A 13,179-nucleotide genomic window follows, 5' to 3' on the forward strand; every position below is an offset into this window, starting at 1 on the left:
CATTCATTATTGTCAATATCCCATTGCATGGAATTAATAACATTATGGCTTTTAAAATTACCATTAGCCTCTCAGCCATGAATAAATGTATTTTCCATGATCCATATAGAGCTTGGTGTGACTTCATCATGGAATAAAAAAAAATCAGATACCTGGGTTTATTTATTTATTTTAGCCATTTATTTATTTGACTCCTGCTCCTTATGTCAAACCTCCAGATCTGACGGTGTTGGCTCCTACAGCTTCCTACTCAGCAGTAACCATGGAAACACAGGTGAAGGATCTTGGAGATTTCATTAGGCTACCTGCAGAGGTGGATAAAAAAAAACATTCATGTTGAAATAGAACATCAGACCTCAAAGTATTCAAGGAGGAAAACAATTCTAATATATATTTTTAATGATAAATTAGGATTAACGCAATAAATATTCAATGAAAATTTGGTTTGGTTGTTTGGATACTGAGTATATTGCAACATTTTGAAAAACAGCAAGCAGAAGTGTTAAAAGAGGGCCTGGGGCTACCCTCTGCTTGGTTACCTCAATGTGGGCAACAATCTGACAAGTCACATGGTCTCCCAGAGGGTTTGACAGTGTAACTTTAGCCGGCCAGGGCGCCGACTGACAATTTGATAAGTCCAGTTGGACGGGCTGACACAGTGTCTCAGTATGGGATGCACAGGGGCACACAGCTGGACCGGCGCAAAGCACGTCACTCACCACAGCCGCAAAGCACGTCACTCCCCACACCTCTCTCTTCTAAGAAAGGCCCAGAGAGGGAACTGGAAACGGAACTTCGGCGTTGCTCATTAACGGGCTCTTCTTGTGTAGGAGTGACGGACTCCGCTGCCGTTGCCCGAAAACACTTGTACAATCAACGTTAATTCCTTCCTGTGCTGTTGTGACAGAAGTGTGATTGCTAAATACATTATCTGTTAATGCCCACCACTAGATGCCCACCACTAGATGGCGATATTACAGAGAATAAATTCAGAATAACAAGACCCTGCGATATTGTGTTCGACTGAACATCAGTTAAAAGTCAAAATGTCTTTCTGCTTGCACCGGAAAAGGCTGTAGTAGCCTATGGTAGGTTTTTCAAATTGTGAATGTGCATTTTGCACTGTATGTCGTATTCACAAAAACCGCTTTAGTAAATGATGCAAAAATATATACACACGAATATTCTTGTTGTTGATCAACATGCAGGTCGGTAATCTATACTGTATGCAGACATCCCAAGTCTCCCGGAAGTTCCGGGAGTCTCCCGCATTTCAATAGCGGCTCCCTGACGCCCGCAAATGCTATACAATCTCCCGGAAATCGGAGATTTTGTATTTATAGCGAGCGAGAGACTGTCCAATGGTCATTTCTGTTAGAGACATGTGCAAATCGGGCGTTTTGAATGCGTCTCGGGGGGGCGGGGGGGGGTTACGTGCTGTTTTAGGGGGTACATTTTGCGTCCGTATTGCGGGGGGGGGGGGGGGGGGGGGGTAAGGGGGGGGGGAGAGCCACCTCCCTGAAATGAGTCTCTGCAGGTTGGGATGTCTATGTATGGGTCAGAGGTTTATAGAATTGAATAAGAGCCTTTCATGAAAAATGAAAGGGGATGAATGGGATGGGTGCTAACAGAAGAATCTCAGATCTGGTCGTCTTATTTCCAGTATGAGGGGCTTGGTAACCATGGCAACCAGTGGCACTGTACGAGTATGCAGGAGAGAGCTGAGGAGGCTGATATTGAGACAGGAGTATAAATCACTCTTGCACAGGCACACACACGCTGTGCCAACCTACATATCCCCCCTCACACTCTCACACTCTCGCTCTCCATCTCTCTCTCCCTCCATCTCTCTCTCTCTCCCTCCATCTCTCTCTCAAACATACACACACATGCACAAGACTAGTGGTTAAATCCCACATATCTAACGAGTCCTATCAGAGAATGCTGTTCCCGCTACCCTCGTTCAGAGGGGAAGTGACATCAGCGATGAGAAAGGAGAACTACTGGAGCGCTGGAGTCCTGAGCAATCAGCCTCCACAGCACTTCCTGGCCTCTAACCTAGAATCCGGTGTCAAAACAAACCTTGTAGCTGCAGCCTGCATGGGCGGTGCTGGCTGCCCTCTCCATTACCATCTAAAAGGGAATCTGAAAGTTTGCTTTGCAACAGTGCTGAGGTCATTAGTCAAGCTGACAGGAATAGAATGGGCCACGAAATAAGTCATCTCAACCAATCAACACACCATTTTGCACTTACAAACAAATGAGAAAACCTCGAGTTATCTCCTTGAAGTGTTTTGAACATTTGGAGGGTTAAGGCCGAATTATACTTCTCCGACTCCGTTACGAATTATACTCATAATGTCTTTAATGTTGTGCTTAAACCTACTGTTGGACAGTATGGACCTGTTAAAGTGTGTGACTTTAGTAGCAGCAAAGCTCACCAACCACACAGCCAGTTTGCCATTTAATAATTTACGGCCATTTTGTCACTCGGGCCGAGCGGCAGCCAGAAGCTGGGTGACCGAGTGGCAGGCGTCATGGTAACAGCTCCATTCTGGTGAGTGGTGGCGAGCTGCACTGACTGTGTCCTGGATCCCATTCTGATTCTGATTCTGATCTGATTCTGATTCTGATCTGGATCTGATTCTGATCTGATTCTGATCTGGATCTGATTCTGATCTGATTCTGATCCACAGCTGGCTGCTGACCCGGGAGTCTGTGGCCTGGTTGGCAGAGCTGGAAGTTTGACCCCGAGGGGAGGAGGGGGAGGTATTTGTGCATAAGCTCTGGCATAGTCCAAGTCAAGTCTAAATAAGGCTTCATTACTTTAATAGCTTTTAAAACGCCTCAGATCACTGTAAAATGCCATTGTTAAAAGCATAGCTTGTTTTCGATATATATATATTTTTTCCGTCTTAAACAGTGAAGGAGAGAGGTACAATTCTGACACATTTGAGTTTGAAATATGAAGAAATGCGACAAAAGAGAGATCCAGTAGTAAAAAAAGAAAAACTCATCATGAGACATGGAGGAACTGGAAATGGTATCTATCATGATCATTTGGTTAGGTTGGTAAGGTTAGGGTTAGATAAGATCACGAAAGCTCACCATAAAGCTGCCATCTGTCAATTTGTTATTAATTGTGTGTGTACGTGTGTACACGTGTTTGTATGTGTGTGTGTATGTGTTTGTTGGGTGGCTACTCTAGCCTATGCAGCAGATATTTCTACCCAGGCACAGATAATTACTTACCGGGAATGGTTAACGCCAGCCCACATTCCCTGCCGTGCTTATGCAGTAAGCGCAGCACTTAATCACCTTATAGATACTTCTGCATCAGTTCCCCCAAGGTGATGCTCCATTTAGAGCTGTGTGAACACCATACGAATCAAATGTTCCAACAGAGTAGTTCATACACATACTGTATTATAACACCTTATAAAGGAGTTCACATTGTTGCCAGGCTTCTAAGGAACGTGTCCGAAGCAACCTGTCAAAAACAAGGATTAAGAAAACAGAACGTTATCAGAAATGATACATTCTGATGAAAACTCCAGATAGCGGCTCGCCTCCGAGAATTAGAGCATTAGTTCGCAAGTATTCATGGTTTGCTGTGTCTGTCAAGGGTAAACTTAAATTGCCGTACTACTCAGTCCATTACACCACAGTAAACAACAGCCTTTCCACGAAGAGAAAAACAACCGGGACTTGTTTGTCTGGTCAGTCAGACACAAGGTTAGTTTCCTCCTCTGGAGTTTAGTTCCATAATTGCTCACAAATGTGTACAGTCACACCTAATGGAGATGGTGAGTAGGCAGACACACTCAGGACAGAGCCTGAGTGTGGTGTGTGTGTGTGCGTGTGCATGATGTACAAACTGTGAAGCGGGCACTGTGTTGGGACTTGGCAAGGGGGATGATAAATGACTGTAGGTGTAGGTGTTAGGGAAGGGTGAGATAGTGCTGTGGTGAGCTGTGGTCCAGGGTGATGCCAGAACTGGGACACAGACAGGTACAGACCAAGCTGGGAGTGGAGGCAGAGCTGGGAGTGGAGGCAGAGCTGGGAGTGGAGGCAGAGCTGAGAGTGGAGGCAGAGCTGAGAGTGGAGGTAGAGCTGAGAGTGGAGGTAGAGCTGGGAGTGGAGGCAGAGCTGAGAGTGGAGGTAGAGCTGGGAGTGGAGGCAGAGCTGGGAGTGGAGGCAGAGCTGGGAGTGGAGGCAGAGCTGGGAGTGGAGGCAGAGCTGGGAGTGGAGGCAGAGCTGAGAGTGGAGGCAGAGCTGAGAGTGGAGGCAGAGCTGGGTGGATGGGGGGGGGGGGAGCTAGGGAGCAGACTTGGCACCTCGTCTCAACTCTGTTCCAGACATTATCAGCAGTGGGCTGCAGCACTCCAACTCCCCACTCAGCTTCTCCGGCTCTTCAGAACATCAATAAAACAAACACAACCGCATTAAGACACAGACCACTTCATGGCCAGCTCCTTGAACAAATATTAATATCTATCCAAAAGCATCATGCAATATTTACTCAGCTGATTTTACAATATTTATATACTGTATAAATGACAAGTGAGCTTTTTCAAGAGTGTAAGGAAAACAGCAGTCACTAACAAAGCCAAAGCATAATTGTTTTACATTTCGCAACAGTAAAGATTAAAAATTTACAGCAATTTACAGTGTCGAACAATTCAAGGTCATCAACTCAGACCTCGAGCTCTCACTGAGCCAGTTAAATAATAAAGCTGTTTGGTTTTGGTGTTCATTAACATGAAATAATTACAGGAATTAATTTCTTGCCAAGAGCAACATTCCAGTAGTGTGAAAGCTCTGCAGTACACATTTGCTTTGATGTCTCTGTATGAATTATTTTTATTGATAGATATATCTTAATTGGATTTAATCAAACATAGCACTTGCCAGGTTGAACATAGTTTAGGACATGCAATTCTCTCCCTGTATGTTTACCAAACAGAACCATCTGGATCGCCCAACACTAGTGCCAGTTAAGCACTTGTTTAAAATTACACCAGTCTCAACCTTGACTATAGCAGCTGGAAATTTGATATGAAACGTTTTGCCTCAATCTGCCTAGTTCACATCAGGTGTACGTGAGATGAATCTATAATGCTGCAGACTTCTCTCTGGAGTGACATCAAAGCTGAACAGTATTTAAACCCAGGGACAGGGAGAGCTCACAGTGCTCCCCCGTCTCAGCGGATCCTCATCCTGCCTGGTCCGGGGATGGATCTTCTTGCACCAGAGGAGGCTCCCAGGTTCAAACTAAAAGAAAACGAATCCCACAGAGCCTCTGCGTGTGTTTGTGTCGGTCTGTTCAGCTCTCGGTCAGACACCACGGGGGACCACGGGCGGCCGGGCGGCGCCATGTCACGCCACACGCGTGCCGTCTCCGGGAGTTCTTGCATCGACATGGCAACCTCAGAGGACAGTGACAGCACCCCCCCCCCCACCCCCCCGAGCCCACACCCCCACCCCCTGGGATGAAAAAGTCTCCTGGACACTGGTCACGCAATGAGTAATCAGACGGATGAAACACAACCCTGGAACAGATGAGGAGGAGGCGGAGAGAGGAGGCGGAGAGAGAGGAGAAACGAGCGAGGGGTGAGTGGAGCTCAAGCCAAGAGCATTTGACTGCAGATCAAGGTTCGAATACACCCTCCCCTGAATGTAAAATTTACAGAAAAAACGTGTGGGTGATTGATAAATGGATGAATCAGATTACAACAACTGCCCACTTGTACCCCGTACAATGAAATGTCCAAACTGTGAAGGAGACATGTTGGGGATAAACCGGATGATCCGGAGAACGGACCTGAACGTTGTGACGCCTTCATGCAGCCGGTTACGTGACCTTTAATCAAGCACCGCATGAAGCCCCTCTGCACCGCAACCTTAAACAGAATCAACAGGGCTCTATTGACACGTCAAGAGCGAGGGGAGTGTACCAGCAGTGAGCAGGCAGGCCTCTGTATTGTTTACCATACTCCCGACTCAGCTGTCAGCTCACAGCACGGCCCTCGGATCAATCTCAGGGGGAGTCAGGTGGCTGAGCGGTGAGGGAGTCGGGCTAGTAATCTGAAGGTTGCCAGTTCGATTCCCAGCCGTGTCAACTGACGTTGTGTCCTTGGGCAAGCACTTCACCCTACTTGCCTCGGGGGGATGTCCCTGTACTTACTGTAAGTCGCTCTGGATAAGAGCGTCTGCTAAATGACTAAATGTAAATCTCTCTCCTCATCGCCATCGCTGCCCAGACCTGCTTGCTGACACACTGCTGCCCAGCTGCAGCGCCCTTCCTTCGGATGAAAGAACAAGAAACAAGCCTGGGAAGTCAACTACCCACCCTGCACTGTTGTCCTTTGCTTAATCTGACTCGAGCAATATTTTGACTGACAATGTCGCCCGAGTGTTGAACACGCCGACAACAGCTTCCAGGAGAATCTGGGTCATTTGGTGCCGGGGACCAGAATCTCCCTGGAGATATGTAAAGCCATACATGTGTGAAAGCGGCGCTGTTAAAAACTCACACTGTAATCCACACTTCTCTCCAACTCCTTCTCAGAACTGAAAGCGGAAAATGGGGATGAAATCCTGGGAGTGAGGAGGGAAGAACATGAAATGAAAGATAGAAGAGAGAGGAAGAGAGAGATAGAAGAGATAGATAGAAGAGAGAGAGATAGCAGAGAGAAAGAGAGAGATGGAGAGAGAGAGAGAGAGAGGAGAGAGAGAGAGAGAGAGAGAGAGAGAGAGAGAGAGAGAAGAGAGAGAAGAGAGAGAGAGAGAGAGAGAGGAGAGAGAGAGAGAGAATAGCAGAGAGAAAGAGAGAGATGGAAGAGAGAGAGATGGAAGAGAGAGAGAGAGAGAGAGAGAGAGGAAGAGAGAGAAGAGAGAGAAGAGAGAGAAGGAGAGAGAGAGAAGAGAGAGAGATAGAAGAGATAGATAGAAGAGAGGAGAGATAGCAGAGAGAAAGAGGAGAGATGGAAGAGAGAGAGATGGAAGAGAGAGAGAGAGAGAGAGAGAGAGAGAGAGAGAGAGAGAGAGAGAGAGAGAGAGGAGAGAGAGAGAGAGAGAGAGAGAGAGAGAGAGAGAGAGGCGGATGAGGGACATTTCAAACTCGCTCCACTTCTCTTTGCTTTCCTCGCTGGATTAGCATTTAGGGCAACGCAGCCCTCATTAAAAACCCAACACTACAGGACTGGAGGATGCGTCTTGCCAGGTTCTACACTCCAGTCCCCTGAGAGTGACTAATAAGAAACCACTAGAGAACAACAGGAACATGAATTAGTTTTTTGGTGTGTCAGCCTCAGGAAGAAAAAAAAAAAGAACGTTGAAGAGGACGGCCTAAAAGGATGAATTTATGGTGTCGATGCAAAATCCCCCGTCATCTGATCCGTCTCTCCTGCTTGCGACGGGGGGAAATGACAGGCTCGCGGAGGTAAACCAGTCATCCCAACAGACCCAAAGCCCCCCCTCCACGAGACTGTGAATCTGCTGACCTTTTTCACAGTCAGTTTATGTGTGAACATTGAGTATAGAAGGGATAATGAAAGGAGGGACAGATGATTACAACCATAGCTTATGGGAAAAGAGCGACGGCTATACAGGAGGAGAAATATCAATAGGTCAAATACAGACACGAGGAGAAGGAAAATGAACAAAATCACTTGTGTTATATCCCTCTTACACATATGGTGGCAACAGGCAGGCCACATAAGCATTTCAATAATATGCCATCTAGTTTTCCCCCGTAAAAATAACTCCCCCGAAAAGATGTAATTAATCAGAGCTTAACTCTTATCAGTACAAAAAAATGCACGACACATCATCTCCTCTCACAGCCTCTCAATCAATGAAGGCATTATTACCATATCCCGGTCCACAGAACAATACCAAAGCACTCTGCGAACGTCTAAACTCCATTTGGTCACCTTGGCCCATTTTAACACCACTCAGGGACAAACTGAAGAGAGAAACAGTCACCCAATAAAGCACAGCACTCTCCAGCACTCTGGAAAAACGAACACGGGGATTTCCCTCTTTTAACGTTTCAAATCAAACTTGAGTAAACAACCTGATATATGATCCTGCGCTTGCATTTTTTTTTGGGGGGGGGGGGGGGATCTTTTTTACACAGTTTTAAATGTTTTCATTTTGAAAGGTCACGAAAGTGATCTAAATGCCAACATCAGGGTCTGGTTCTGTGTGCCTGGGTGTGTTTGAGTTTCTGATGACATGACACAAGGGACATAGCAGCTAAGCCTGAGTAAAATCAACCAAAGTGAGTATCGATAGCAGAGAGAATAAGCACTCCCTCTTGACGTCTCTGTAAACAACAGCAAGCACTTCAGACAGACACTCTCATCTCAGGACTACTCAGACCGGCTGTCGATGAGGCAAGAAGCATCCATCAGGAATCCAATTCCCCAGCTCCCTCCAATCTCTCTCCTTCCCCAGCTCCCTCCATCTCTCTCCTTCCCCAGCTCCCTCCATCTCTCTCCTTCCCCAGCTCCCTCCATCTCTCTCCTTCCCCAGGCCCCTTCAGGGCCTCCAGCAGCCTGTCCTTGAACTGGAAGTGCTCATTGCTGTGCTGAACCGGCCCCGGTGCAGTGGTGGCCCGAGGAGACGCGAGTGACGAGGGCAAGGTGCAGGGATGAGCCAGCCCTGCTGGAGGGCTGTTCAGATGTACTGCCCACGGCGGCACCAGACGTCCCTCTAGAACGGCAGTCACACAAAGTCAGAATGATGAACAACAGTCCTTCTACCTAAGGCAGGTTTTTTTCTCTTCTCTCAGATAAAAACACACAGACCAACCTCACCTAGAACAGCTGCTTGTGAGCCTCCCTTTCCTTGCTTTAACGTGAAGCAGATTTCAGGGCTGGACACCATATGCCTGCCAGCAAGGTTTTAATAGGCCAGGGCCAGGAGGGCAGACCAACTGACCTTACCGCTTGTCCTTGGTGCCAGATGAGGACAGGACGGGAGGACGGGAGAGTCTCCCCTGGGCGCGGCTCAGGAGCGGATTCAGGGAGGATCATTTGGTTACCGGGACCAACCAATCCTGAGCTGGAACTGTGGTATAAGCGAGTAGGAGACAGTTGGCCCTCTTGAGATCCGCTGTAGCTTGTTGTGAGAGGACCACTGACCTGAACAGCTGCTCACCGGACTCACACCATATACATCATATATCAGGAATAGAAACCATATCTCACAGTAGAAACATGTAGAAACAAGCAGGTATCTGGGAAGAATAGAAAAATCGGCGAGGAAATCAATCATGTTATATTTTTTTTCAAAATCTTGTTTATTAAATTTAGAAAACACCATTTTGTTAACGGTTTCATAGCAATAGCAGGAAACAACTGAAAGTGAAAGAGGGAGAGAGAGAGAGAGAGAGAGGAGAGAGAGAAGAGAGAGAGAGGAGAGGAGAGAGAGAGAGAGAGGGGGCGTGGGGCCAACCCCTGAGTTTAAAACCACGTGGCAGGGGGCTGATCATGTGATTCATCCGACCCCCCTGGGGATTAGCAGGCCCCTGACCTGGCATAGACTAGAAGAGACAGTCAGCATGGTAACCAACACGATGGTCTTCACCTGGGTAAAACGTCTAAAGGAACAGGACATCATAAAACTCCAACGACATCAGGTAGAAAAGTTGAATTGCAAAGTCACTCTTCAAGTCAATGTATTTCCTGCCAAAATATACCGAATATGCAACATTAACATGTAATTAGGTTGCCAAACCATATCGGTACGTGGATTTCATCACTAGGGAGACGGGGGGGGGGGGTTTCTGCACAGCTTTGGGAGAGGGGGGGGGAAGGGGTACTTCGGGAATGCAGTACAGATTTAGTCCAAAAGGGAAGTGCAAACAAATGTCTATAGTGTGTGTGGGGGGGGGGGGGGGGGGTCCTGTGGGGGGTGTAAGCAGGGTGGCCCCCTGCCCCGCCCCCCCGCCCCCCTCGATCCTCAAGGTGCTGAGAGGGGGCCGGACTCTCTGGAGGGCGAGCCCCGTGAGGGTCCTCGGGGGGAACACTGTGAGGGTGCAGGCTCGGATCCCGCCCAGCGACTCGGGGAGGTCGAACACTTTGTGCCACTCGTCCTTCTCGGGGTCGTACTTCTGAACGATCTCCACCATGCAGCGGTTGTTCCACGAGTAGCCGCCCACCACGTAGATCTTGTTCTCAAACACGGCCCACGCCCCACGTCGCTCTGGCCCCGCAGCATGGCGGCGATGGGCGTCCACAGGTCCAGGGCGGGCGAGTAGTACTCGCAGCTCAGCACGTCGTCGTAGTCGCTCGTGCCGCGGAAGTGGTTGCCCCCGATGACGTAGAGGCGGGTCCGCCGACCGTGCACATGCAGTGCAGGGCCGCGCACCGTCGTCATGGGCGCCTTCTGAGTCCATTTGTCTGCGTCCGGGTCGAAACACATCAGCCTCCTTCCTGGAAAGTGTCGTGAGTGATTCCACCTGCAAAACGGACACAAACACGACAGCGATCACAAACAAAGCCGTGTAATCGATTCTCTCGGGTTTTCTCTAAAATAGCCCCGGGCGCTAATCAAAAAGCATTTAACGGAGCGAGCCAATTGTACACTCGACCTAATGGGGAACTCTATCCCTCCCCCTGTCAGCCCAGGACATACTTTACAGCCTGGCACGTTTGCACAGCATGGGGCAGGACTGGACACGCCCCCAGGGACCCTCAGTCACATGGCCAGGGCAACAGCTCTGTGACTGGCCAGTCTGGGCAGAGAGGGGCCCCAGGCACCAGAGAAGGCCAGGCACCAGAGAGGGCCAGGCACCAGAGAGGGCCCAGGCACCAGAGAGGGCCAGGCACCAGAGAGGGCCAGGCACCAGAGAGGGGCCAGGCACCAGAGAGGGGCCAGGCACCAGAGAGGGCCAGGCACCAGAGAGGGCCAGGCACCAGAGAGGGCCAGGCACCAGAGAGGGCCCAGGCACCAGAGAGGGCCAGGCACCAGAGAGGGCCAGGCACCAGGGAGGGCCCAGGCACCAGAGAGGGCCAGGCACCAGAGAGGGCCAGGCACCAGAGAGGGCCAGGCACCAGAGAGGGCCAGGCACCAGAGAGGGCCAGGCACCAGAGAGGGCCAGACACCAGAGAGGGGCCAGGCACCAGGGGAGGGCCAGGCACCAGGGAGGGGCCAGGCACCAGAGAGGGCCCAGGCACCAGGGAGGGCCAGGCACCAGGGAGGGCCAGGCACCAGAGAGGGCCAGGCACCAGAGAGGGCCAGGCCACCAGAGAGGGCCAGGCACCAGGGAGGGCCAGGCACCAGAGAGGGCCAGGCACCAGGGAGGGGCCAGGCACCAGGGAGGGGCCAGGCACCAGGGAGGGCCAGGCACCAGGGAGGGCCCAGGCACCAGGGAGGGCCAGGCCACCAGGGGAGGGCCAGGCCACCAGGGAGGGTTTTCTACAGAGGCCACCTCTGTAGAAACCCTCCCACACCCCTCCGTGTCCCCCACATCCAGCCCTCTGAGCATCGCCCCCCGGGACCACAGCCTTCAGCAGCAGCCTGTCATCAGCCCCACGCTCATTAAGGGACCAACAATAACAAACACGCTCCTCCCTGAGAAAACAAGCGTGAGAGAGGGAAAGAGGAGGCTACTAAGTGCTCCACACTGTAAAGTGATTGTGCGCAGACACACCCTGGTGGAGACAGAAGTGCTGGAGATGGGACAAGCAAAGCCGAGGGAGGGAGGGGAGGGAGGGAGGGAGGGGGGGGAGGGAGGGAGGGGAGGGAGGGAGGGGGGGGGGCGGAGTTTAAAAAAAAAAGACAAACTAAACAGGACATGTCTACAGGGAAGGCTGAAAATAAAGAGGAACACAATCCCAGCATGCATCTGAGTGGGAGTCAGCCCCCCCCCCTCCCCCCCCCCCCCCCCCCCCCCTCCCTGTGCAGAGTGGCTGGAAGCGAAACACAGCACAGAAAGGATCTGCAGTGCATGCCGAGAGGAGCCGGAATCACTGCTCTGCTGTTGCCGCCCCAGAGCCCTCTCTCTCCCTCTCTTTGTCTCCCTCCTCTCTCCTCTCTCTCCCTCCGCTTCCCTCTTTCCAAGACCCATTAATCTATACTTACAGGCCTATTTTATATGGCTGTGGCCCTGGGCCCGATTCAGGAGACTGATGCCAGACTCCTCTGGGACAATCTGAGTCCCCGGTGCTGATGGATAGATCAAGCACGGAGATTTGCCAGAGGTTCCCTTCTCTCTATTTAAGTGTGAGCCACTGTCCCATTAAAACAATGACTCCAAGGCAGACACATCCACCCCAGTGAAGTGACCCGGTCTGACATGGGGAGTAGATCAGCTGAATTTGCACCTCACAGCCCAAAGTTAGTGGGAGATCTCGACCCTAATGAATGCCTTCTTGAAAAAACTAAACAAAGACCTACTTTTGTTCCTTAAGAAAAAAGAAAGAAGAAGAAGACAGTTGTTCCCGTGGCGACCTCACATACACGCTCGTCTTGTCAGACAGCAGCTTGTCGTCTGTGCCGTGTGTGCGCTTGCACCTGCCCATAGTGCGCTGCATCTGCCCATAGCGCGCTGCACCTGCCCATATCTCCCCACCATCGCCCATCGCCACGCCGCCATATTCATCCGTCTGTTGGACGAGATAAAACTGAGCAGGGCCGGCGACCGGTTGTAAAAATGGATGAGGTGCTGGGTGGGATTCGCGGCGCTGTCACAACACGAGACCCGGAGTGGGAGTGGGGGGGCGTGCAGAAGAGCGAAAACAAAAACCAATGGGTCAGCACGTTCCCAAAATACCCCCGTGGTGATAAAGAGAGAGAGAGGCCAGATGTAAGCTCCAATGTCACCCTGTGAAGATTCTATCCTTAGTCTCTGAGTACACCGATGGCTTAGGCAGATTTCGCTGAAGGAGGCAGTTTTGTTCGTCTGAGATAGCTCCGCTGAAACGGAACACTTTTTTCAATGGGAAGAAAAGGAGCACGCGTCCTTTCAGCTCAAAATAGCGCCGAGATCACGGGCCAATCAGACTTGGGAGGTGAAACGTGATTACCCTCGAAAACTTTCCAAACAAAAAGACACGGCATTCTCCCCCAGTTCCTCCAGCAGCGGGGAGCTGCTGGTGTGGTGGGCAGATGTGAGGACCCCCACCGTGGGAGGAGGGCTGTGGGCCTGAGCGTGTGGCGTCAGCT

At 50.5% G+C, this 13,179-nt stretch overlaps 1 protein-coding gene across 1 annotated transcript in view; it reads right to left on the reverse strand.

Annotated features, from left to right (window-relative positions):
• Nucleotides 1-9,832: 9,832 nt before the first annotated feature.
• The window catches only part of klhl13 (kelch-like family member 13), a 26,483-nt gene continuing 23,136 nt past the window's right edge, over nucleotides 9,833-13,179 (reverse strand). The window contains 6 exon segments of the mRNA XM_062485344.1: nucleotides 9,833-10,014; nucleotides 10,016-10,201; nucleotides 10,204-10,344; nucleotides 10,347-10,370; nucleotides 10,372-10,443; nucleotides 10,446-10,471. Of these exon segments, the coding sequence (XP_062341328.1) occupies nucleotides 9,973-10,014; nucleotides 10,016-10,201; nucleotides 10,204-10,344; nucleotides 10,347-10,370; nucleotides 10,372-10,443; nucleotides 10,446-10,471 (491 nt within the window). The 3' untranslated portion in view covers nucleotides 9,833-9,972.

The sequence above is a fragment of the Osmerus eperlanus genome, chromosome 19 (genome assembly GCF_963692335.1).
Source record: "Osmerus eperlanus chromosome 19, fOsmEpe2.1, whole genome shotgun sequence".
In the NCBI taxonomy this organism is placed as follows: Eukaryota; Metazoa; Chordata; class Actinopteri; order Osmeriformes; family Osmeridae; genus Osmerus; species Osmerus eperlanus.